This window comes from Choristoneura fumiferana, chromosome Z (assembly GCF_025370935.1).
Source record: "Choristoneura fumiferana chromosome Z, NRCan_CFum_1, whole genome shotgun sequence".
NCBI classification, from domain to species: Eukaryota; Metazoa; Arthropoda; class Insecta; order Lepidoptera; family Tortricidae; genus Choristoneura; species Choristoneura fumiferana.
In genome coordinates this window covers 12,448,235-12,471,463 of record NC_133472.1, presented here as the reverse complement: position 1 = coordinate 12,471,463, position 23,229 = coordinate 12,448,235, and the positions used below count along the sequence as shown (strand labels likewise).

Sequence of the window (23,229 nt, the reverse complement as noted above, 5' to 3'; positions counted from 1 at the left end):
CCAATGATGCATTCTTGTCACACCGGGGTGACAGAGATGATTGTGCAACTCCTTTAGTTTAAGACTTCGTGATTGTAGACTCATGCTAGCAGAGACTCTGGACAGTGCATCAGCGACGTGGTTTTCTCGCCCAGGCCTGTAAATTATGTCGTACTTGAACGGAGCCAGTTCAAGTCGCCATCTCTGAATTTTCTCATTCTTTATCTTGCTTGGCAGCTTAGCATTGAACATGAAACTGACAGACCTTTGATCAGTAATAAGATTGAAAGATTTTCCGATCAGGAAATGTCGCCATTTTTTTAAAGACTCAACGATGGCGTAGGCCTCTTTTTCTATGGCAGAGTGTTTTTGTTCGCAGTGATTTAATGTTCTAGAATAGAAAGCAACTGGCCTAGAGTTTTGAGATAGAGTAGCCGCGATCGAATGTTCAGAGGCATCTGTTTCGACTGTGAAACCCACGTTGTTATCAATAGTATTTACGGAAGACTTGGCGATTATCGATTTCAAGATTTCAAAAGCTTTTACCGCTTCTTCGCTTAAAGGAAACTGCGAGGCGTGAGCTAGAGCATGAATTCTCTCAGAAAAATTGGGTATCCATTTGGAGTAATGTGCGAACATTCCCAAAGTTCTGCGGAGTGATGCAATATCATTGGGCGGAGGTAAGTCGAGCAGAGGTTGCAATCTATTGTTATCAGGCTTGATAATGTGGTTGTCAATAGAGTATCCCAGTATGTTGATCGATTTGAGGCTGAACTTACTTTTCTCCTTATTTATTGTAAGCCCGTACTTATTGAGTGCATTGAGAGACTTTTCGAGATTTGCATCATGATCTTCTTGTGTTTTACCGCAAACGGTAATATCGTCGAGGTAGGCGTACGTCCCTGTTAATCCTTCTTTCCGGATCACCCAGTCGATAGTTCTTTGGAACGCAGATACGCCGTTTGTGACGCCGAAAGGAATTCTAGTAAATTGGTAAAGATTTCCTGCAGCTTCGAATGCAGTGTAGATTTTCTCCTGAGGAAGTATCGGCACTTGGTGATAAGCACTTTGAAGATCGATAGCACTGAATATATTGTAGTTAGAGATCTTAGTAACAGTTTCTTCTATATTTGGCAGAGGGTAAGCGTCTAACTGTGTATATCGATTAATAGTCTGCGAGTAATCAATCACCATTCTTTTCTTGTGATTGGCGTTCTTAGTAATCAAGACCTGCGCTCTCCACGGCGATTGGCTCTCTTCGATTATACCGTCTCGTAACAATTTTTCTACTTCGGACGTGATAAACTGTTGATCTTCAGATGAGTACTTGCGAGATCTTATGGCGATCGGCTTGCAGTCTAGAGTAAGGTTCGGAAACAACGGCACCGCAGGTACGGTTGCTTCAGCTACAGAGCAAACTTTGAGCGCTTGCTTCGATCCACCAAATTCAAACTCCAGGGTCGAGTGCAGTTTCAATATGTCGTGACCGATAATCATGTCAGCGCACAAATCCTTTACGATTAGGAGTTCAATATTTTCGTAAGAGTACTTCCCTATGCGAATAGTTTGGCGGGTGAGGCCATTTACTTGTGATGTCAAAGACAGTGAAGCCATCGTCACTGTTTGTTGACAGTTAAGCTTTCTTAGCTTTAGCAGATTTGCGAATTCTTCGTTTATGAAACTTATGCTGCTTCCCGTGTCAATTAAAGCGTCAGCACGAACACCTTTGATGTAAGCTTCAGCCATAGCTTTTTGAAGTGAAGTAGGTGAAGCAGCTGTTATGCAAGCGGTGCAGTGCTTACAGCCATCATCAGTACTTGAGGTGGCGGCGCTGTTTTGACCTTTGCTACGACAAACAGTCGAAAAATGACCCTTCTTACCACAAGCATGGCATTCAACATCAACTGCCGGGCAGGTTTTGCGAGCATGAAGAGGGCCGCCACAGAAAAAGCACTTGCGTCGATAAGATTTTGTTTCCGTGGATCTAGGTGCTGCAGCTACTGTTTCAAGAGATCTAGAAGTAGATGGAGTGGTAGTTTCATTGGTTTTTGAAGAATGAGACATAGAGTTGACAATTGGAGATTGGCTATTAAATAGCACCGAGTTAGCTTCAGCTGTTTCCATAGATAGCGCTAGATTGTAGGCTTGCTCTAAGGTCAGCGTCAAATTTTCTAACAGTCTCTGACGAATGTTAGATGAATTGATCCCGGCTATAAAAGCTCCACGTATGCTATCACTTCTATTCGTTTCAGCGTCCACGGAATTGAATTGGCATTCTTTAGATAGTTGTCTGAGTGCCTGAAGATATGTGTCGATAGATTCTCCTGACTGCTGGCGCCTCGTCGCGAGTACATGTCTAGCGTATATTATATTCTTTGGTTTTACATACAAGGCATCCAGGATGGCGATGGCATCGGCATACGTTGTGCAATCACTGATGTATGCAAAAACTCGCGGCGAAACATAGTTCACTAGCAGTTGTAGCTTGACGGCGTCAAGAAGACGAGCAGGAGCAGCAGGTGCGCCAGCATCCGTTGCAGCGGGGACGGACGCAGCTTCACGAGCGGTCAAAAAGTTTACGAAGGTCCGCTTCCAGTGTTCCCACTCAGGCGCGGTGGTATTTAATGATGGGTCACCATCAAAACGTTCGGGTCGTAAGAATCTATCCATTTTACTAATTGAATAAATTGTTATAATACGGAAATAAACCTTTTACATAAAGCTAGGCTTTATTCAATTAGAAATTATACATGACACAGCTTGACAGTTTGACATAGTTCATAGTGGTAATAATATAAAGTACATAGAGTTCAGCGATGTGCATAAGGACTCTTTGAATCAGCAAAGAGTCGATATTATATCAGTATGTGTTCTTGCAGTGTGAAGGTGGAGGAACTGCATGAACACGCATATTTTGCATAAACTTATAGCTATCATAAGGTCGCGGGTGAACAAAGAAATTATTTTAGTTTATTGATATGGACCTCCGCAAAGTAACACCTGATTCAATAAATTAACACCTGATTCAATAGATTATGTTAGAATTAAGATGTTCAATGCCAATCTGGTGAAAATGGTACAAAAATTGATGCGTCTGGACTGTACGTAAATGGGCACTGATAAAGGTCATAAAATTTACTAAGGGTCGGAAGGAGGTTAAGAGGGTTTATATCTGCTGAGTTGGCAACGTTGCATTTTTGTTAGTTTTTCTCGATTATCCATAAAAATTGAATGAAAATTATAAATGTTGTCTGATAGAACACTTCTTATTGTATAGTCAATAGTGTCTACTCCAATAATTATTCGTTATATATATATATTTAATTGTGGCCCCTGTATTGGCGGGTAGCCATTTTTTTGTTCAGTTGTTTTCGTAGCGTCTTTTTTTGGCGAGCTGTGAAGTGTTTACACAATTTATTTATTTTTTTGCATTTTGGTTCGTCTCCGGCGATGGGCTTCTAGTAAACTCTCGTTAGTAATCCCCGTCTTACGCCCCTTAATGCACGATGTACTATTATTGTAAAAGAAAGGGAGTAGGTACTTATAAGTAACTTTAATTAATTAAAACTGATTACGCACATTGATTACAAACACTCACAGTATACGTATATATAATGTGTCAATTTACCTAGATTAATGGTGAGGCGTCTTAAAAACTGAAGGAGGAAGAGACTACAGACTATAAACATGTGAGGTTGATCAGCATAATCAGAATAAACAATAATTATGCCCACGCTCGATCAGACAAGATCCTTTGAGACAGGTTGTTTATCAATCTCCTGTCCGGTGAGTAGAAAACCCGTTGGTTAGCAACATTTTTGTTAAGGGAAATATACTTATTTACTTGTGAAACAAGGTAACGTCGTACTAACGTGGTGTAAGTAAATTTATACAAAAATTTCGTTCCGGAAAATTTTCGGTAAGTATATTTTTAACACCTTTTTATTATAGGTTCACTTGTGTTGCGGGTATAGCGAAGGACAAACTTCGATTCTTAGTTCGAAGGGAATTAGACTGATGTGTAGGAACAGGAAACTATAAATCTAGTCTAATCCTAATCTAATAAAAAGTTTTAAAATAAATGGATCTAAGTAGTAACTCTGCAAACAAAAGACTGCACTTTTCCCGTTTCGAAGTCTACGGACTTGCTACGGACGTAGCAAGCTCTGCACTCGTAGCGTTCTACGCCGCGTAGCATTTGCATAGCACAATATGCTGAAACAAACCAGTAAACTAAGTATCTTAAGTCCATTTTAACCAACTTTAAAAAAGGAAGAGGTTATCATTTGGTTGATTTTTAAAATGTTGTTACCTCAGAATTTTAATTTTATTTACCTCGGATTTTAATTTTTTTTCGTGCGATAGGGGGTAAATCGGACTCGGTATCTAATGAGTGGATCGCAGGGAACAGAAGGGAACTCTTCATATATGTATATGCTGTCGCGGCAGGAGCGAATCTCTAGGTGAGTTCCTTGCCTTATGTGTTTTAAATGGCAACACTGAAGTATAAAAGTTATGCCTATGAATCTATGGTCTTGACCGCGAGGGAAAAATGGCGTTAAAGTGAATAAAAGTTAGTCAAGTATCGACGACGTGATCTCCTTCTTCCGAAAGCTGTTTGTTGTATGGGGACATTAGGTACTTATTTATTGACTTAACTTTTATTTTTATATTTCTGTTATACATATCAAATATAATAATACATATATTGAGATAGTTTCAAATATCTGCTTGTAACGGTTCCGACGATACAATAAAAAATTTTTTTTTTGTTTGGGGATGGGGACCCACCTATTTTTTAACTTTTTTTATTTTTAGATTTTTTCCTACGCTTACACACAATTACCGAGCTGGATTCCAAATTTTATCCTTCTAGGTCATCTGGAAGTAGGTTAGATTTAGGTACTATATGTCAGTCAGTCAGTGCTATTCATTTATGACCTTCATATCTTTATAACCGTTTGAGCTAGCTTCATGAAATTGGGGCATCTAGATGTCCTTATGGATATAATTAAACACACGTAGTTTTATGTGTTTACGTTAAAGAGGTTTTGAGTTATAGAAGGGTCAAAAGTGGCACCAAGTGGTTCGTGTAATATTACACTCGGCGCTGGCTAGCCAGTTCCTTTGTTTGAACTTGGCTTGACACGCTGCCGTGTGTCAAGTTGGGCAACTAATCAATCAATTCAACATTCAACATTCAACAGCTCAACATGATCAGTTGAGCTGGCAACGTTGCATTTTTGTTAGTTTTCTCGATTATTCCATAAAAAATTTACGAAAATTAAAAATGTGGTCTGATAGAACTGTTCTTAATATATAAGTTAATGTGTCTACTCCAATAATTATTCGTGATAGACTTTTATACCAATTCCTTATTAACGAACTAATTAACGGTTTATAAAGAAAATAAAAGTCTATCACGCATAAGTATTGGAGTATAGATACATCTTTTAATATACGCGTGTATTTTTTATACTACCTCAAACTGTAACTAGACGATGTAAAAAAAAAACATGTGCAAACATTGGAACATAGAACCTCCTCCTTTCTTGAAGTCGGTTAAAAATTAATCCCGATTTCCCTTGGTCATGGCATCAATTTTGCTAATTCTTTTTTTGTTGTGTTTGCTTTTGTGAGGAGAAGGTTCTTATAAAAGAAGAATTAGAAAATTAAAAAAAAAAACTACACCGGGCGCGAAGCCGCGGCCGGGCACCAGCTAGTTAACTTATTTATTAAGAACAGTTGTATCAAACCACATTTTGAATTTTCATTCAATTTCTATGGAATAATCGAGATAAACTAACAAAAATTCAATGTTGCCAGCTCAGCAGGTATAAACGCTCTTAAATATGATTTTATTGGGATTTCTATTAAATAAACATAAATAAATTAGTTGTTAATTCATTCAATTTGACAAATTATATTTATTCCAACTCTAAGAGGTAGGCAGTATACGGAATGCTTTTACTAAAAAAATAAAACCGACCAAGAGCGTGTCGGACACGCCCGAAATAGGGTTCCGTAGCCATTACGAAAAAAATAAGTAATAATTTTCAAAAAATTTCGTATTTTGTACGGAATATTCCAAGTTAAGGTTAAGGTTACCTTAGGCTGCTATCGACTCTTAAACTACTAATAATTCTCAAGGAAACTTAACCGTTATAGTTTTCTTTGTAAGTTTGATATACTTACTACCATCCTGAGTTTTTCAATTTTTTCCACCCACCGGTTTAGATTTTAGAGAGGGGGGGGGACGCTCGATTTTAATGAAAATTTGCACTTTAAAGTTGAATATTTTGCAAACAAATCACTGAATCGCAAAATTATCATAGCAAACCCCTAATGATTTTAAAATACCTATCCAACGATACCCCACACTATCGGGTTGGATGAGAAAAAATATCACCCCCACTTTACGTCTATGGGAGGTAAACAAAAAAAAATTTTTTTTTAATTTTTTATTGTACCATTTTGTCGGCATAGTTTACATATATATCCGTGCAAAGTTACAGGTTTCTAGCATTGATAGTCCCTGAGCAAAGCCGCGGACGGAAGGACAGACAGACAGACAGACAGACATGGCGAAACTATAAGGGTTCCTTTTTTGCCATTTTGGCTCCGGAACCCTAAAAGTCACCCCCAATTTACGTCTATGGGAGGTAATCTAAAATTTTTATTTTTAATTTTTTGATTTACCATTTTGTCGGCAGAGTTTACATAAATATCCGAGCAAAATTACAGCTCTCTAGCATTGATAGTCCCTGAGCAAAGCGGCGTACAGACAGACAGACAGAGAAATGGCGAAACTATAAGGGTTCCGTTTTTGCCATTTTGGGTACGGAACCCTAAAAAGGGGTATAATACAAAATGACATAAACTATGTGGTGTGCCCGAAATGGTCCCGCCTGGGCATAAATGCAGAGTTCTCGGGCGGAGTCGGCGCTGGTCGTCCGGCGAGACCATGACATCCAGTTGCGATCTTTGAGAACCACCCACTTCCGGAAATCTGAAACAATATATTTATGTAATATCGACAGTTTATCGATATCAATTTTGACGCACTATTATAACGTGATTATAACCTATGAGAAGAAATAATGAAAGCGAATAAATAACATGTAATATAACGTACTTAGCGCTCTTTTATCACATATATAACAGTAACCTAACTTATATTTGTAAATGATTAGCAGAACGAACGCTTTCAGATCGAAAATCAACAAAAATTCCACGAAAAATACCACACCTGTAAAAGCTTGTATTTTGTCCATTTTCCTTGTTTCCGATGCGAGACTTGCACAAACACAAAGTACATACAGCATGGCACCACTAAGTACTTATTACACAGTTTTACCAAAAAAACAAAGCTGTAATATCATGTTTTACATGAAAAAAAAAACAAAGAAAGTCCTAGTAAAGAAAAGTCTTAGAAATTCCATTTATTCCTAACTAGCCGTTACCCGCGGCTCCGTCTGCGTAGAATTCGGTTATTGATATTCCGCAGGAACTATGCAATTTCCCAGGATAAAAACTATCCTATGTCCTTTCCCCGGACTCAAATTAACATACCGAATTTCATCTAAATCGGTTCAGCGGAGTAACAAACAAACAGACTTACAAACTTTCGCATTTATAATATTAATGGGATTCCGTGGGAATTACGAAATGCCTTAGATAATTTAAGACCTTAATGCGCATAATCTAATTATTAGCATTAGTCCAAATTTCAAGTACCTATCTAGGTTTGGACTACTTTGGACTGAATAATGCTGGCAGTTTACTTTGTGCAAATTCTGCTTTATGACTATGACAGAAGCAGACAGCAGTCACTACTGGATTTCACATTTGCCTTCACAAGTGTACATACATGTACATCAGATAAATTTTAGTTAAAAATAATAAAAAATCATAAATGTGGAATAATGTGGTCAGTATGCAAAATAACAGTTAAAATTCCGTTCTTGAAGCCAGCTGGGGCGGGGACGCGCCGGTGGTACAGTTGCCCACCACGGCAGCCGCCGGGGCAGTGCGGCTGCCCGCCACAGGTGCCGGGCGGCGGCCGCCGGATCACGCCTCCGGTCGACTGCCGTCCGACCAACATTGCTCCCAACCCTTGCGTACCACGCTTCCACCACGGAGAAAACACCTGGAAAAAATATAAGTACCTCACCCTTTTTGTCTGCTTCCCTCTCATTCTTGTGCAATTCTTTAATGTGTTTACGGCCGAGCATCACACGCACAAAGGAGAGTGCCGTGAATACGAGTACATGCGCCTCCGTGCCAAGAAGTATCCTTGGAGGGATGGGGTTAAGACTCTGTTCCACAACGACGAAGTTAATCATCTCCCGGGTGAATGCACGCCTCCCCCCTTGGATTGCGATTGAGATCTACGTATCATGAATTTCTTTTCATTGAGTGAGATTTAAAATTTGAAATAGGGTGCAATTAAATAAAGTTTTCCCAAATCTACATGGTTTTTCAATGACCTGTTAAATTTGTCATGGGATCACATCTTCTCTGCACACCTAAATTTATTCCGATCTCTGTAACCTACCTACATATTTAACCGCATGTTATCGAATCAAATTTACTTTTACTGTTTGGTTTATACTTACTTGTATTGATTTGTCGATCAAATTGTTTGTATTTCTTCATTATTAAATTTATCACTTACAAGTTTTGTTTTATTGGTATACGTCTAGTAGTCGATTGGTTTTTACCGTTAACTTTGAGTGAGGGTTTATATATTTATTTGTTTGTAAATGGCAACACTCAGGTGGTGCGAGGAGCAAGGAGTGCGCGCGCAGGTCTCGGGCTGGAGCTGGCAGCGAGACGCAGCGGAGCGGCGTGTCGGGCGCTAGCGCGGGGGCGGGCGGCGGCGGAGGGCGCAGCGGTGCGATCAATAGGCGCGCTGACGTCAGTCGGCGGGCGCGCGCCATTGGCCCGTCCGGCATTATTAAATAAACCTCCGGGCGGAGTGGCGCTCGAAGCGTCGCGCCGCGGGCACAGCACCGCATCGCGGCGGGCCCGCGCAGCGCTCGCGGCCTGCCGCCGCCTCGCACGCGATGGCCGACATGCCGGACCTGTCGCACCTCACGCCTGAGGAGCGCGCCATCATCGAGGGCGTCATGCTGCGCCAGCGGCAGGAGGAGCAGCACGAACACGAGATCATGAGGTGCGCCCACGGCGTGCGCGCCCAGTGACCCGCCCGACACCCGACCCGACCACCATCCACCATCCCACCACCGCCCTCTTTTATTAATCTCGATCGACGTTAAATGTTTCTTTTTCTATTGTGTCCTGTTTTCAGTCCTTTAGCTTGGGCATTGATTCTACTTTAAGACAATAATCGATTGTCGCTGCGCCTAGACCCCGGACCGTAACAAAACCCGTTGTTGAAAGTAGAATGGGTTGTTAAAGTCGTTCGATACTTCGCTATAAATAAAATAAAGGTGTTTTCTGTGTTCAATAAGTTGTGATTTCCCGATGTATGAAAGAGTTTATCTACTTACTAAGTCAACGTAGGTACTTATGGACGTCCTTCACTGTACGTATACGTAGTATCTATAATATGTATAAAACAGGCTCGTTGCTGACGCACAACCTGCATCACGTTAAGAAAAGTAATAAGATAATTTGATTATAAAACCCTTCAACTTTACTCCGACCTGGGGCTAAAACTCGCAATGTAGAAAACATTTCGGAACAGATATTTTGCCCTCGAGTAATTAATAATCTTCCGGTTTATCTGTTTTAATTCTAAGATCGCATCCCATGGTGATTTCGTTTTCTTTTCACTTTGCTTGGAATCAAGTCATTAACCTGTTTCCTTACCCCTTTATTCGGTGAAAATTGATTGTGTGGCACAATTAATTTTTGCCACATATCAAGGTCAGTAGTAGAAGCTTATAACTACCAATTACGAAAAAATCAAGTAAGTAATATTTTTCTAAGGATTTCGTATTGTGTAACTTGTGTAAGGAATCTTTTAAGTTTAGTTATATTTTATATCTTAGGCTCTTAAACTACTAATAATTCTCAAGCAATCTTAGCCGTTATAATTTGCCTTGTAAATTTGATATACTTACTACCATCCATAATTTTTTTTTAAATTTCCATCTAACACTTTAGATTTTAGAGAGGGTTTAGATTTTAGATGCTCGATTTTAATGAACATTTGCACTTTGAAGTTGATTGAAGATTTCGCAATCACCACTGTATCAAAAAATCATCGTGACAATCCCGAATGGTTTTAAGGGTAATTCTCTCATTTCGTGCAAATCGCATGCCATCTATGTAAATTAAAACAAAACTACGTACTCTACAACAACCAAATATTTTTTTACGTTTTAGCTGAGTATCAAAGTATATTTGCCACCTAAAACTTTTTACTTAATATGATAATTAGTAAGTAATATTATTTTTTTATAGCCTAAATCTCATTACCATCACCGTGCAAGGAGCGAATTTTAGTAAATTAAATTTAATAATAAAATAGCCTGATGTTTCACAGAGTGCTGTTCTTCTAGTATGTTTAAAGTATATATCAAGGATTAAAAATGTAAAGTAAAAAAAAATATAGCGTTTGTTGTTTACGTACACTGAACACAGATAATTTTGGTACAAAAAAATTGACATTACCATAAGTTCTATTTGATTTAAGAAAAACAGCTCGTGAACACTTGAAGTGTTATGCCTCGCGCCTTCCGCGCGTGTCGGAATTTGACTCCTAGTTGACCAGTAGACAGCAAATAGAGCAGACGCTGGCAGATTTTGGAAAAAATAAAGTTAACTGTCGGAATTTCACCTTTGGTACGCATTTTGTTTCATTACCATTTGCGCTTTTTGGTGCTACTTAAGTGTTGAAGGTGTCATTGTATTATAAATAAATACTAAAATGATTACCATTAGGTTTGAATACTTTCAATGGTGACACTAAGTACGTATTGTCTTTACTAAAGAAGTAAATCGATGAAAACCAATAAAATATTATTACCATTCCTCTCATTACCATCATTTACCATTTACCACCAGGAAAATGGTAATGATAATAAAAAATGGTAATGATTTTTATTTTCAAACAATATAAAACGTTTGTTTATTGGAGTAAATTAAGGTTGATTTAACTTTAAATGATTTTGTTTTGTTTAGTTAATTGCGTTTTAGAGTGGTTTTTTTTAAGTAAAAATAAACCTTGATTTGACTTGGATTTTTATTTGTTTCTGACAGCAATTTTTCATTACCGACTTACCGACACATGGTAATGAAACATTTCATTTGTCATTACCATACTTTAAATAAATTAAAAAAAAACACATTTCTGCTAATTTTAAGTATAATTAACTGGGAAATTAATTACATATGTTCTTTTATCGCAAAACTTCTAACAAGCGCGCAAATAAAAGGAGTAAATGTTTTCTCGCAAATTTTTTCGTTTTGCACGAAATGAGAGGAATGCCCTTAAAAGACCTATTCAACGATATCCCATACTATAGGGTTAGTCGAGAAAAAAAAACACCCCAACTTTAGGTGTAGAGGTAGGTTCTTTAATTTTTTTTACTCCTTTGTAAGCGTGTCTATTGATAGCGTGATTATTGCGTGTGATATTCATGCCAACTTAGATGAATGATTGGTCTCGCGCGCTCGCTCGACTAGATACCGCGCTAACTAAAAACAAAACGTTCGTGAATGCGGCACCTCAATATTGTAGTGTGCGTAAGAACGGTGTAAGACAATTTGCAAGGATGCTAGTGTGCGTGACGAATTGTGTTGCCAGCTGCTCCACTGTTACCCGAATTATTGGGAAAATAAATTATTCTGTGGTCTATTAAGTTACTGGTTACAAAATGTACCTTCGGAAATACTTAGAAATTAAGAAGTAATTAAGAGTGAATGTATTAATATTTTTGTTTATAGGTTAGGCGTAGGTTTCTTCTTTAAACAATGGAAGGTATGATGTAGGTATATCAATGATCAGGCCTCACTTTTAATTAAAATATATATATATATTTAAGGACATTCAATATTTACAAATTATTACTAAAAATTCATGGACTGAGTCACCAACTAAGAAGTTTTGCGTACTTAAGATAACACGTTGCACCTATAGTTAAACCTAATATAATGTACAGGTTAATTAAGACTAAAATAATAAAAAAATGTTTACAAAATATACATACATAGGTACATGCATACATACATACTTACATACATACGCTTGAAAAACATAATCCTCCTTCGGGCAGTCAGGTAAAAGTTAACATTTCAGGAAAATGGGTAGAAATACGAAAAAAAATTTTTCGTTTCCCGTAATACCTAAGTAAATCAGCTGATCGGGCTTTTTGACTGGGAAGACGAAAAACATTTTTAATTTTAAGACGCATTCACCCCCTTAATTAAATAGTGTTGGGTAACAATTTATACACCTTCAGTTTATCACAAAGATAAACATGAAATAATATAGAACTAGGTTATGTATATATAATAAAATTAAATAAAATAAGTTATTAAAATTTATCATCATTCAATGATGATAACAATAAAATTCAATTTATTAAAATCTCAACCACGGGGAATTTGATTCTTGTGTACGCGGCAACACAGAATGGCGTTTAGGGTTCATGTTATTTTATTTTGTAATTTCGAAATTATACGATATTTACTTATGGTATGTGATCCCAGTGTCCTTCTTATTTCTTATAGTATTATTTTTAAACAGTTTCACTGCGAAAACTGGCATTTTACCTCGGTTTATGACCAAAATTTGTCAAAAATTCGGTATATGCACCTTACGCGCAGTTTGCAAGGCGACTGACTCGCCTCGGGCTCGGGTACGCCGAATTCGGCTTACTATTTGTTGCCGCATTTGACAAGTACGCCGACGGTATCTAGTCGAGCGAGCGCGCGAGACCAATCATTCATCTAAGGCTTTCTAGTTCTATAGGTTGTCAAGGGCAGACCTCTTGAGGGGAGGTTTGACCTTAAAGGAGGCCTAGTAGGTTACTCTTTGAGTAAAACAATAAGACGTTTTAACAATTTTTTAATTAAAAATTGAGCACAAAAAATAACAGGCCTAGTATGACAAAATTAAAAGTAAAAGTATTACGAGAATCTCAGGTAGTAAGTTCAAGCGATTTTATTGAGATGTCGGTTCTGATTATTCGGTCTCCCTGGCCTACACTTCGCTGGAGTCGGAGAGAAGAACCCGGAGCGAAGAGGGCTACTGGCCACAGCAGGGGGGCCTGGTCCAGCTGAGCGGTCGTCGGTGCCGAGGTCAAAAGGGGCCTTAGGGCGGCAGGACGAGCAGCCTGGACAGTGTTCCACGCCGGAATGATCAGGGTCTTGGACGAGCCAGGAAGGATATGCAGAGCTCCGGAAGTTAAGGCCGTCAGGGCTTAGTGTCAGGTTAGGGCGTAAAGGAGCCGCCTTAGCCGTGAGAGTCGTAGCCGAACGGAGCTTTGAAAGCTGTAGCCGTACGGAGCTGTGCAGGTTGAAGCCTTACGGAGCTGCCCAAGTCTTGGGCGTATGGAGCTTTCGATGGAGCTGTTTAGTATAGTGTGAGCTGTTGAATCTGTGTTTTACAGCTGTGCTTCAGCTTTTTAGGGCGAGAATATTACAGTTAGAATTTCCCCGGTCACAGCTGATCGACAACACCCCCCTTGGCCGACAAAAACGGTCAAGGGTGAGTTGGTTATAGATATATTTAGTCGTGTAGTAAATGAGTGTAATAAAATGCCTACTTTTATAAAATAAATAAGTAAATAATAAATAAATATTAAATACATATTATTACGTAAATAAATGAGTCAAGGGAAAACTACGGTGGCGACCTCTAGAGTTCGTCCGTCATTCTGCTCAGAGATCCCTAATTGAGGAAAGCGCCATCTAGCTTACACTGAGCTAACTAAGATGTCAGCGATCGCCTGTATGCATCGTGACAAGGTAGAGTCATTGACAATGACGTGTGATGTGCCGATTACAATGTCATTAATGTCTAATTTTGACAAAATCACGCGTCTTAGTGGATGGCGCTAGGTATAGCGGTCTCTAAACTTAGCCGCGGACAGACAGACAGACAGACAGACGGACAGACATGGCGAAACTATAAGGGTTCCTAGTTGACTACGGAACCTTTAAAAGATACGGATGCTTTGGCGATTCAAAATTTAATTTCACAAAAACAATAATTATCAAGAATTACCCGTTCCATACTGACCTAAGCTAATACGTCAAGTTCGCGCGAATCAATTTGATCTTGTGATCTTAGTTAATTTTATTTTTTTGCCCGCAATGATCAGTCACCAAGTCGTGTTTAATTCCGAAAAAAGACCTAATTTGTATATGTTATGGACCAAGTGATAATTATTATCTAAACATCATCATTAATCACATTGTCCGGTCATTATTAATATTACTACAAGATCGTAAGGCAATTTGATTACAACCGATTTTTGGCCAACTGAAGTCTGATTCATTCAATCGGAAAGTTAGGTGCGACGACGAGCGCAGCGAGGAGGAGCGAGTTAGGTTCAACTGCGACGAAAACAAGAATGAACCAGAATGAAAAAACTTAGATCTTACTTTAGAGAATTTATAGATATTTACTTGTATAGCCATCTTTATACATCTTTAAAACGAAGGATTTTTATGTAAAAAATATAAATAATAGTAATAAAGCATATATATTTTTTCACCTCAGCACCTCAAACAGGCAGGTTTTGCTATGAGAAATCAGTGAGCAAAATCGGATTTTCGGTTCGGAGACGAAGTAACTTTTTAATATATATTTTTTTAAATGCTGAGGACAGCGTTGGGTCCACTCACTGAATTCCAAATATTTGAACTTCACTTTGATCTGTCATTTTCACTTCAACATGAAAAAAGTGAGAGATAGGAATGTGTTGATTACAATCTTAAATTAAATTTATGGTATTAAAAATACCTACCTACCTACTAAATTACATGACGATTAAATATTTCCAAAATATAAAATTTCCCGCTGTTAATAAAGTATGCAATCTCGTTGCACGAAAGCCGCTTCTCTTGTTTTTTTTATAAAAGAATTTTAATTAGGTAGTTGAATAGTTATTATCAATTTGCCATCTCATATTGGTCATTTTACATAATGCTCCCATTCATTTACGAAAAACTACCTCCCCGCCCCGGCTCCGCACCGCACGGGTAGGTACAATATTCAAAATAACCCTCTTTGGACGGTCGGGTAAAAAGGTCTCCGTGCCGGTAGCCCGTTTGTTCTGGCCAAATGCGAGTCGGTTTCGCGCACGAAGGGTTCCGTACCGTTATCTATACAACATTAGCAATTAGCAAAAAACGGCAAAAAAACACGTTTGTTATAGGGAGCCGGACTTAAACATTTATTTTATTCTGTTTTTCTTATTTATTGTTATAGCGATACGATAATCACGGTTCATGAGATCCAGTCTGGTGACAGACAGACGGACAGTGGACAGTAAACCTAAAAAGGTCTCTAAGCTAGGTCACTTCACACACATTTTTCAGCTCCATTTCCCAAAAACTACACCCGACCCGCTCGAAGCCGCGGCGCGTCGACGTAGAGTAAATTGTTTGTACCTATCACATCCATTTTTTCATCGGTTGGTCAGATTAATATTTTTAAATTCGTAATATCTTTTAAATCGGACGTCCGATTTGAATTATTCATAAAGTAATCTACAGGTATTGGAAACTGAAACAGTCTTGAATATATAGTAACATTTGTTGTAGAGGCTCGAAAGTAAGCAATAAGTAGATGAATGAGTTAATTTGAATACGAAACCGAAAATACGAATACCTTCGATAATACGAGTTCATCTACTGCACTTTTGACCTTTTGAGATTATAAACATTGTGCTTTTCACGATTACTGCGAGGGAATAATTTAGGTACACAGTATGGCAGGTTGTCATGTGATAGCCAGAAACGCGATTAACTATTAAGCTTCGGGAGTGTATGCGCTTGCTTGACGTCGCACTCGAACTGGAGGAAACTGTCAAGAACGAAACTTATTCTTAAAACTTCAGACAAAAAAAATAGTTAGATCTTAGAAATGGGTGACATCTATTTGGCATAATTTGTAATGTCCCAAACTTACTACCTAAAGCATAACAGGTTTCGCATAATTTATTTGCGCCGAATCTTAAACTTGCCAAAATTTAGTTCGGCCTAATTCTTTATAATCCGAATTGATTATTTGATTGTTTTCCCGAATATTATATTAGCATAATATTAACATGGCCGAACTTTATTATACATAATATAGTTTAGCACATATGTGTAATTTAGCCAAATTTTGATAGCCCTAAATCCTGTCCAAATCTATGTCCGAAAATAAATTAAGTACTATTTCTTGATTAGTGTAAATAATGGTTAATATAATAAAGGTAAATTGTGAAACAATTATGACTAGAAAAAATAGGTTATTATGTTAGTTTAGAATTGTATTTGTAACGGAACGAACAGCCGCCAGTAAAAGAGAAACGGTAATAAAAGGAGAGGGGATGGGGGGCAAGCCCCCCGCAATAAAAAACAGACTTAATCTACCCCCTTTTAACCTGGATAGGTTCGTTCGTTATTTACCTTATGTCCCTCAGATTAGCGGGGCTTGTCCCCGCATTATAAAAATACTACCTACCACCCACTAGTACTTAACTAGTTTCCAGAGAAGTCGATTGGATTAGGTTTGTAGCTTAGGTAATAAAAAACAGAAGAACGTTGAGGAAAACCATCGTTTCTGTTGTATATTTCAAGGATACTCATTACGGCAAATTTACATTATGCGAAATTTCTGCGTAACTAATTTATGCGTAAGTCATTTTCTGCCTAAACAATATTCGAAATTCGCAAATTATGCGTAAAGCCCATTCGGCTTACATTGGTTATATGCGTATAAGGATTCTGCGTAATATAATTATGCGAAAACAGTTTCGGCACAAATACTATTATGCGTAAACAGATTATTCAAAATATAATTATGATATTAAAAAAAAGTATGCGTAAACAACAGAAACCCTTACAAATAGGTACCTTTGTGGCAAAATATTGAACATATTAAACACCCTTTGATGGAAAACTGGCAGAAAATATGATGAGCGAAGCGTGAGTTTGTATAAAAGTAAATTCACTTTGTAACGTCAAGATGTTTACTATTTTTAAAAACATGCCTCTAGATTGGATACAAGTTTTAGATTATTGAGCGTATCGTCCCCTTACAACCAGAATCGCTTATCTGCATGAAATGTAGTTTGAGAAAAACGCATTTAAAGGTTTGCATGCTCTTAAAACCTATAATAACTAGTTATACTAAAAGCATCTTTGTGTTTCTAGTTAGATAATTTATCCCTTAATAGGATAGCGCTATATAGCGATTTTGCCTGAAGACACGGTTTTTTTTATCTTCTAAACTAGCAAGTTTACGCACATATATTAGATAAACTATCATTTTAAGTCCAAAATTTTTCGCCGAATACAGTGTTAAAATGCTTACATGTTTTATACAATACGGTATTTGACAACTTCTGATTTTGCCATATCTTAATATTATTTTGAAAATATAGATAAACAGATAGTGTTTAGCGAAGAGCAAAATTTAAATAGGTTGAAAATTGGATTGATAGTGATTTTTTGAAAAATCTATATACCTGACGTCACATGCCAGTATGTCTTTCTCTGTCTAATCTTGAATTTCAAACCTTTATAACTTTGTTATTTGTAAAGGTAGCTTAAAAATTGTTTTTTATTCGATAACAGGCATTGTGTAGTTTTCATTTATAAAACATATACAAAATAGTCAAATACCGTATTTAAGTTTTTAGTTAAGTCTCAGCGCAAATAAGAGGCTGTAGACAAATCGGAATTTACCTCTTAAGCGCGCTTAAAAGTGCAAAATATTTCTAAGATGTTTTGACTCTAGGCTTTTTTTCTGTTTTTCTAGCTTATATGCAATGTAGCATTATTCTGTTTTGTTTTTATCATTCAAAGACATATAATTTGTATTTTTCGAAAGAGTTCCATCGATCTATTTGAATAAATAGGTACCAAATAGCCCAAATAAATAAATAAATGAAAACTAGCGATCGTCCTCTCGCTCTTGTATTAAACAGTATAAGTGTCAGAGAGACCGCACGACACGAACTTCGAGTTTCGAGTTTCGTAGTAGCCCTGCTGGATACTAAGGGGCTGTTTCACCATCCATTGATTAGTGTTAACTGGCGGTTAGGTGTGATGCCGTCTCTATTTATTTTGTTCGAATAGACGGAAACGGCATCACATTTAACCGTCGGTTAACGCTAATCAATGGATGGTGAAACAGCCCCTAACTCTGCCAAAAAAGTAAGAAATTAAAAAAAAAAAAACAAATCAATGGGAACGTTGCGAATTTTCCGTGGTCATTTTTTGAGAGTGCGAATGTAAACTTACAAAAATGGAATCATTTCTTTCCTATTAATTGTTTAGCATGAGTTTTTTTTCGTCTACTATTCCTGTAATAGTTGAAAGAAAAGCAGATTATGCACCTCGCATTAAGTAATTTATATTGCCCTCGTGCTTTTAAAGCCCTCGCTAACGCTCGGGCTCCATATCGGCACTCGGTGCAGTAATAAATAACTTTCTGCTTGATGCAACAAACTATTATTTTTGCCGAAATTGCCGATACCTTAGGCTGCTCGCGGGCAGCGCCAGCATCCTCCCCTGCAACAGCGCGCCCGAGCTGCGGGAGGGTGTGCACTGTGCGTGTGCAGCACCGTGCGCAGCAGCAGCACGCGCAGCAGTATTAGTACGCGCAATTACTCATTTTCCGACCCTGGGTTTCAGACGAGAAAAAAGGTCGAGCGTTTTATATGGGGCAATACGGCCAAGTTAACCTGTACTCGTATGTTTTGATACTGTTTACGTGCAAGTGCTATGAAAACTTTGAGTATTGATCTAGAATGGAGCAGCCTTGACGCGCATTTCCCCTCTGTCAAAGGTATACTCGTTTAATAAAACCAAATAAAACTGTTTCGCTCGCCTCTCGTGACATTTCGGAACCGTTCTTGTCAGTGAACAGAACTCTGACAAAAATGACTGGATGCAGTGTTTTTGGGCTTGATAAAAGGTCTGACACGTCGAGTCTACAACAATATAACGTAACTTTTCATCGGAAAGTATTTCCTACGTAATTATGGATGTATTAACAGTAAAAATACGATAAGTTTATAATAATATTATTGATGGCCAGTGTGGCCAACTTTTTATAAACGTGACCAATTTGGCAATTTTAAGATTTTTATGTACCTAGTATAGATTAATTGATTTTTTGATTGCTATTATGAATACATACATTTATCACATTACTAGCTTTTGCCCGCGACTTCGTCCGCTGGAATAGTAATTTTGGGTAGTATTTAATTTTTAGGATAGGATACCTATTCTGCCAATAATATAGAAACTTTTGCAGTTTACTGAAAGTTACATATTATACTAAACATTTTTTTTTGTTTTTCCCTTTTTTGGTAAAACATAAATATTTTGCGGGTAGTTACACTTTAGCGATACGACGGGTATTATTCTACCCTAACACAAAAAGACTAATCTTCATAGTGAACTCTTGGCACCTTACGTCCTTTAGTGTAAGTTAGGAGGGTAGGGCGGCATTTTTACTAATCATACACCTACACATGTTTCCGATAAATATACTTAATTCTGTGGCTCCAGTGAAAAGGGGTACAAGTCTGAATTTGGCCAAATTGAGTTATATAGACCAAAAAACACATAAAAAAATAACGCATCGATTGGTGTAAACAGATCTAAGATATCTTTTAAAACAACGGACTTTTCTGGTGGTCAAGGGTAGAACTGCCTTAAAAAAGTTAGCAACAGAGGGTACTTGTCAAGTTGTATTTCTATTAACTAAAGTTTTGCTTGTGATTTATGATCTAAATTTAGTTGTACGTGCTGTTTTTTCATATGGCGGGTGTAAAAAAATCTAAGCACACTTGAACCCCTAAAACAAGAACAGATTTATTTAGTTTACATTGATACAAGTTAAGTTCAATCTCTTTACACAAAAAAATAAAATAAAATATAAGATTAAGTCGAGCTGCACCCGTTTTCACAAATCGAATATAAAAAAAGTTTACATGGAAAAGGATATAAGTCTTTGCGCGGGGGAATGAGCGGGTGAGTGGGGAGCCATGGCGCTCACGGATGAGCCACAATAGTGTGCGCTGACTTGTTCAGGGAGAACGCGCTTGCGAGCTGCGCAGTCGACGGTTACGCGATTAAGTTATATCCTTTTACACCAATTTTAGTATTAAACTAACATTGCACATTGCATTATTTTTAAGGGTATTAATTAAGATATATCCCTTGACACCAATCATTTAATAAGAGTGATTAAGAAAATACAAAATATCCATAGGACTAAAACTATTATTTAATTTAAATATCTAAAACTAAAACTTTAATAAAAAAAAGAGAGGTGGGCCTCTTGGCATGATGCCCATCACGCAGGCAGCATTCCCGCGTTGAACTGCGATTGCGATTCTTTGCGCGAGAAAGCTGCCGGCGCGAGGGTTGCCTGTTGCCTCCCTTAACCTATTGCTGAGCTCCCTGTGTAACTCCAGCGCACCCTTACCCCAAGGACCTAGAGTCTCGACGCCGAAAGCAAAGAAATGATATTGGGCGCCGAGACAGCTATATTTTGTGACCTTGACGCGTTCCCGGGCGTCTACCACCGCCCCCGCACGTTGGTAGTTGCTGTTAGGTAGGACGCAGCCAGGGTGTCTGTACAGGTAGCGTCCCACACCAGCGCACGGCCAGTCTTCCAGGGTATCAACGACATTCCGTCAGGGTGCTTGCCATCGCTCCGTACAATCTGGGGCTACAGAGCGGAGGGAACGTTGGCACTAACGAGCGCCCTTCTGAGAATGTCGTTGAGAGTGGCGTGGCGGGACAGTCGGCCGGCGCCCGAGGAACAGGAGAGGCCATGTTGGCCGAGACGGTCCACTGAAGCCTCACAAGAAACACAGTTGTTACTTTCGCAGATCCCAACTCCCAGCCGTAGACCAGCAGCTATACGTAGTGTCTGGGTCGATAAAAGTTCTAGTGTTGGGCGAGGAGTATGCATGGAGCCAGTAACCAGATTCTGGCTTGGACACAGCTAACAGTCTGGCCTGGTCCCTGCCTGTTAAAGGTTCTATTAATGCCTATAAGGTGGTGACGGAGGCTATTGTATCCCAGGCCCTTTGCCTATGTGGTTTGGACGAGAGATTTGGACTCGATCCAGCTAGCCAGGCATTCGTGGCCTCGTTCAAGCATGCAATCTCGCAGTTAATGCCCGCTGGAGCTTTAAGTATTCTACCTGCGAGATCTAGCGTGCTGTGGGTCGAAGATAGGAAGAGCCCCTTAATGTTTCTCATACCGCTGATTAACCTTTACAAAGATTTAATCTGCAATGATGAAACTGTCGATAAGCATCTACTGATACTGACAGAAGACAAGCTGCTTGGCTTAGAGATTTTCAGTTTTATTAATAAATAACATGTTTTTTGTTTGCATTTTATGTTTATGGCACAGTTTATGTTTGCATGTGAGATTTTTGAAAAATTTATAGCGTTTTTGAACAGATATTTAAATACTTTCATATGTGTTTTATTCACTCAACTTGGATACAAGTAGCATTTTGAATTTTTCATTATTAATTAAGTCTACTTATAACTAAAAACACATTAAAAAAAACCGTGCAAAAGGCTACATGTCTGTTATGTCTGTAATTAAGTCCAAAGAACTGCATAAATTGAAAAATGCAATCATTTTCTACACCATTCGTTCGTAAGCTAGTCTTCTGTGGATAATATTAAACATGTACTACAAAAAACATTCCGGATGCGTACCCTTTTTCACTTCGTATAAAATTACGAAAACTTGGTGAATAGCGATATATATAACCACTTGAACCTTTTTACACTTATTTTTATACTTCTATTTTGGATACAAGTAGTTAATTTATAAACTAATAGATCAAGAGCAAAAATAACATTCCCATAAGAAAGAGCGCAATTAATTTAGTCCTTTAACATACCACATTTATTAGTATATGTAAATATACAAGTGTAATGAACGTAAGTTTGAATCATCTCGGGCGCAACTGTTTTTTGCGTCTCCTGTAAACTTGGGTTTTTCGACATGTACCCCTTTTCACTGGAGCCACAGAATATATCATGCCCCAAAAGCGCTGGTCGCTTATTCCGCCATGGCACCATTAATGACCTGGTCCGCCGCTCGCTTGCCACCGTCTCTGTGCCCGCAATCCTTGAACCCGTTGGCATGGCCGGAGACGATGGTAAGCGCCCCGACGGGGCTACTCTGGTGCCATGGAAGCTGGATAGGGCTCTGGTGTGGGACGCAACGTGTGTCGACACTTTCGCGCAGTCCCACATTCAGGCAAACCCACTCACAAGCCGGGGCTGCAGCTGACCAGGCCCAAGTTCTCAAGCGCCGCAAATACTCTTCTCTTTTAAAGGACTATGAGTTTGCGGCGCTCGCAGTGGAGACAATGGGTCCCTGGTCGGCTGACATGAAGGCCTTCATGGGAGCCATGTCGTCCCGGCTGATAGAGACCTCAGGAGACCCCAGAGCTGGCGCTTACCTCTCCCAGCGAATTTCTCTAACTGTACCTACCTACAGAGAGGTAATGCCACCAGTGTGTTGGGGTCTATGCCGCAGGAGGGCCTCCTAGATGGTGTTTTCTTTTTATAGTTAGGTATATTTGTTGTTTTTATTAATTTTGTTTCCTATCATATTATTGTATCTTGTGTTGTGTATAATCTTCTTAATATAGTAATTTGCTTAGAAGGTATCGAGTTGAAATTAAAATCTTAAACTCAGTTCTACAGTCCCGGAAGCTGTGAAAAAATCAAACTTCTAATCTAAGTCAAAGTAATCAAAAGCTACAATAGCCTTAACCGAAAAAATTTTTAGGGTAGGTACTTCTGGCTGTTCTAGAAACTTGCAATTTTGTATGAAGGTAGCTTATAGCACGATCAATAAGAAAAATCTGAACATCATTATTTTTCATGGCTGACTGTCCTTGTCAATAAGCCATCTAAAATGACCCCACATTGCGTATATTTTAATTATGAGAGGGGCTCTGCTAACACTGGATAATCATAAAAAACGACTCTCATTTGACCGGTTTTTCTTAGTACCTATCAAATAACTAAATACAAAGATTCATCGATTTATCTTCGA

At 38.5% G+C, this 23,229-nt stretch overlaps 1 protein-coding gene across 9 annotated transcripts in view; it reads left to right on the top strand.

Annotated features, from left to right (window-relative positions):
* The first annotated feature begins 8,881 nt into the window (after nucleotides 1–8,881).
* The window catches only part of Rim (Rab3 interacting molecule), a 47,900-nt gene continuing 33,552 nt past the window's right edge, over nucleotides 8,882–23,229 (top strand). For 3 of the 9 annotated variants that reach the window (XM_074086819.1, XM_074086857.1, XM_074086809.1), the window contains exon 1: nucleotides 8,897–9,157. In XM_074086819.1, coding sequence (XP_073942920.1) covers nucleotides 9,048–9,157 — 110 coding nt within the window. In that variant the 5' untranslated portion in view covers nucleotides 8,897–9,047. Of the gene's footprint in view, nucleotides 9,158–23,229 lie in introns of all 9 variants that reach the window. The other 6 variants (XM_074086847.1, XM_074086838.1, XM_074086885.1 and 3 more) reach the window with 4 other exon arrangements.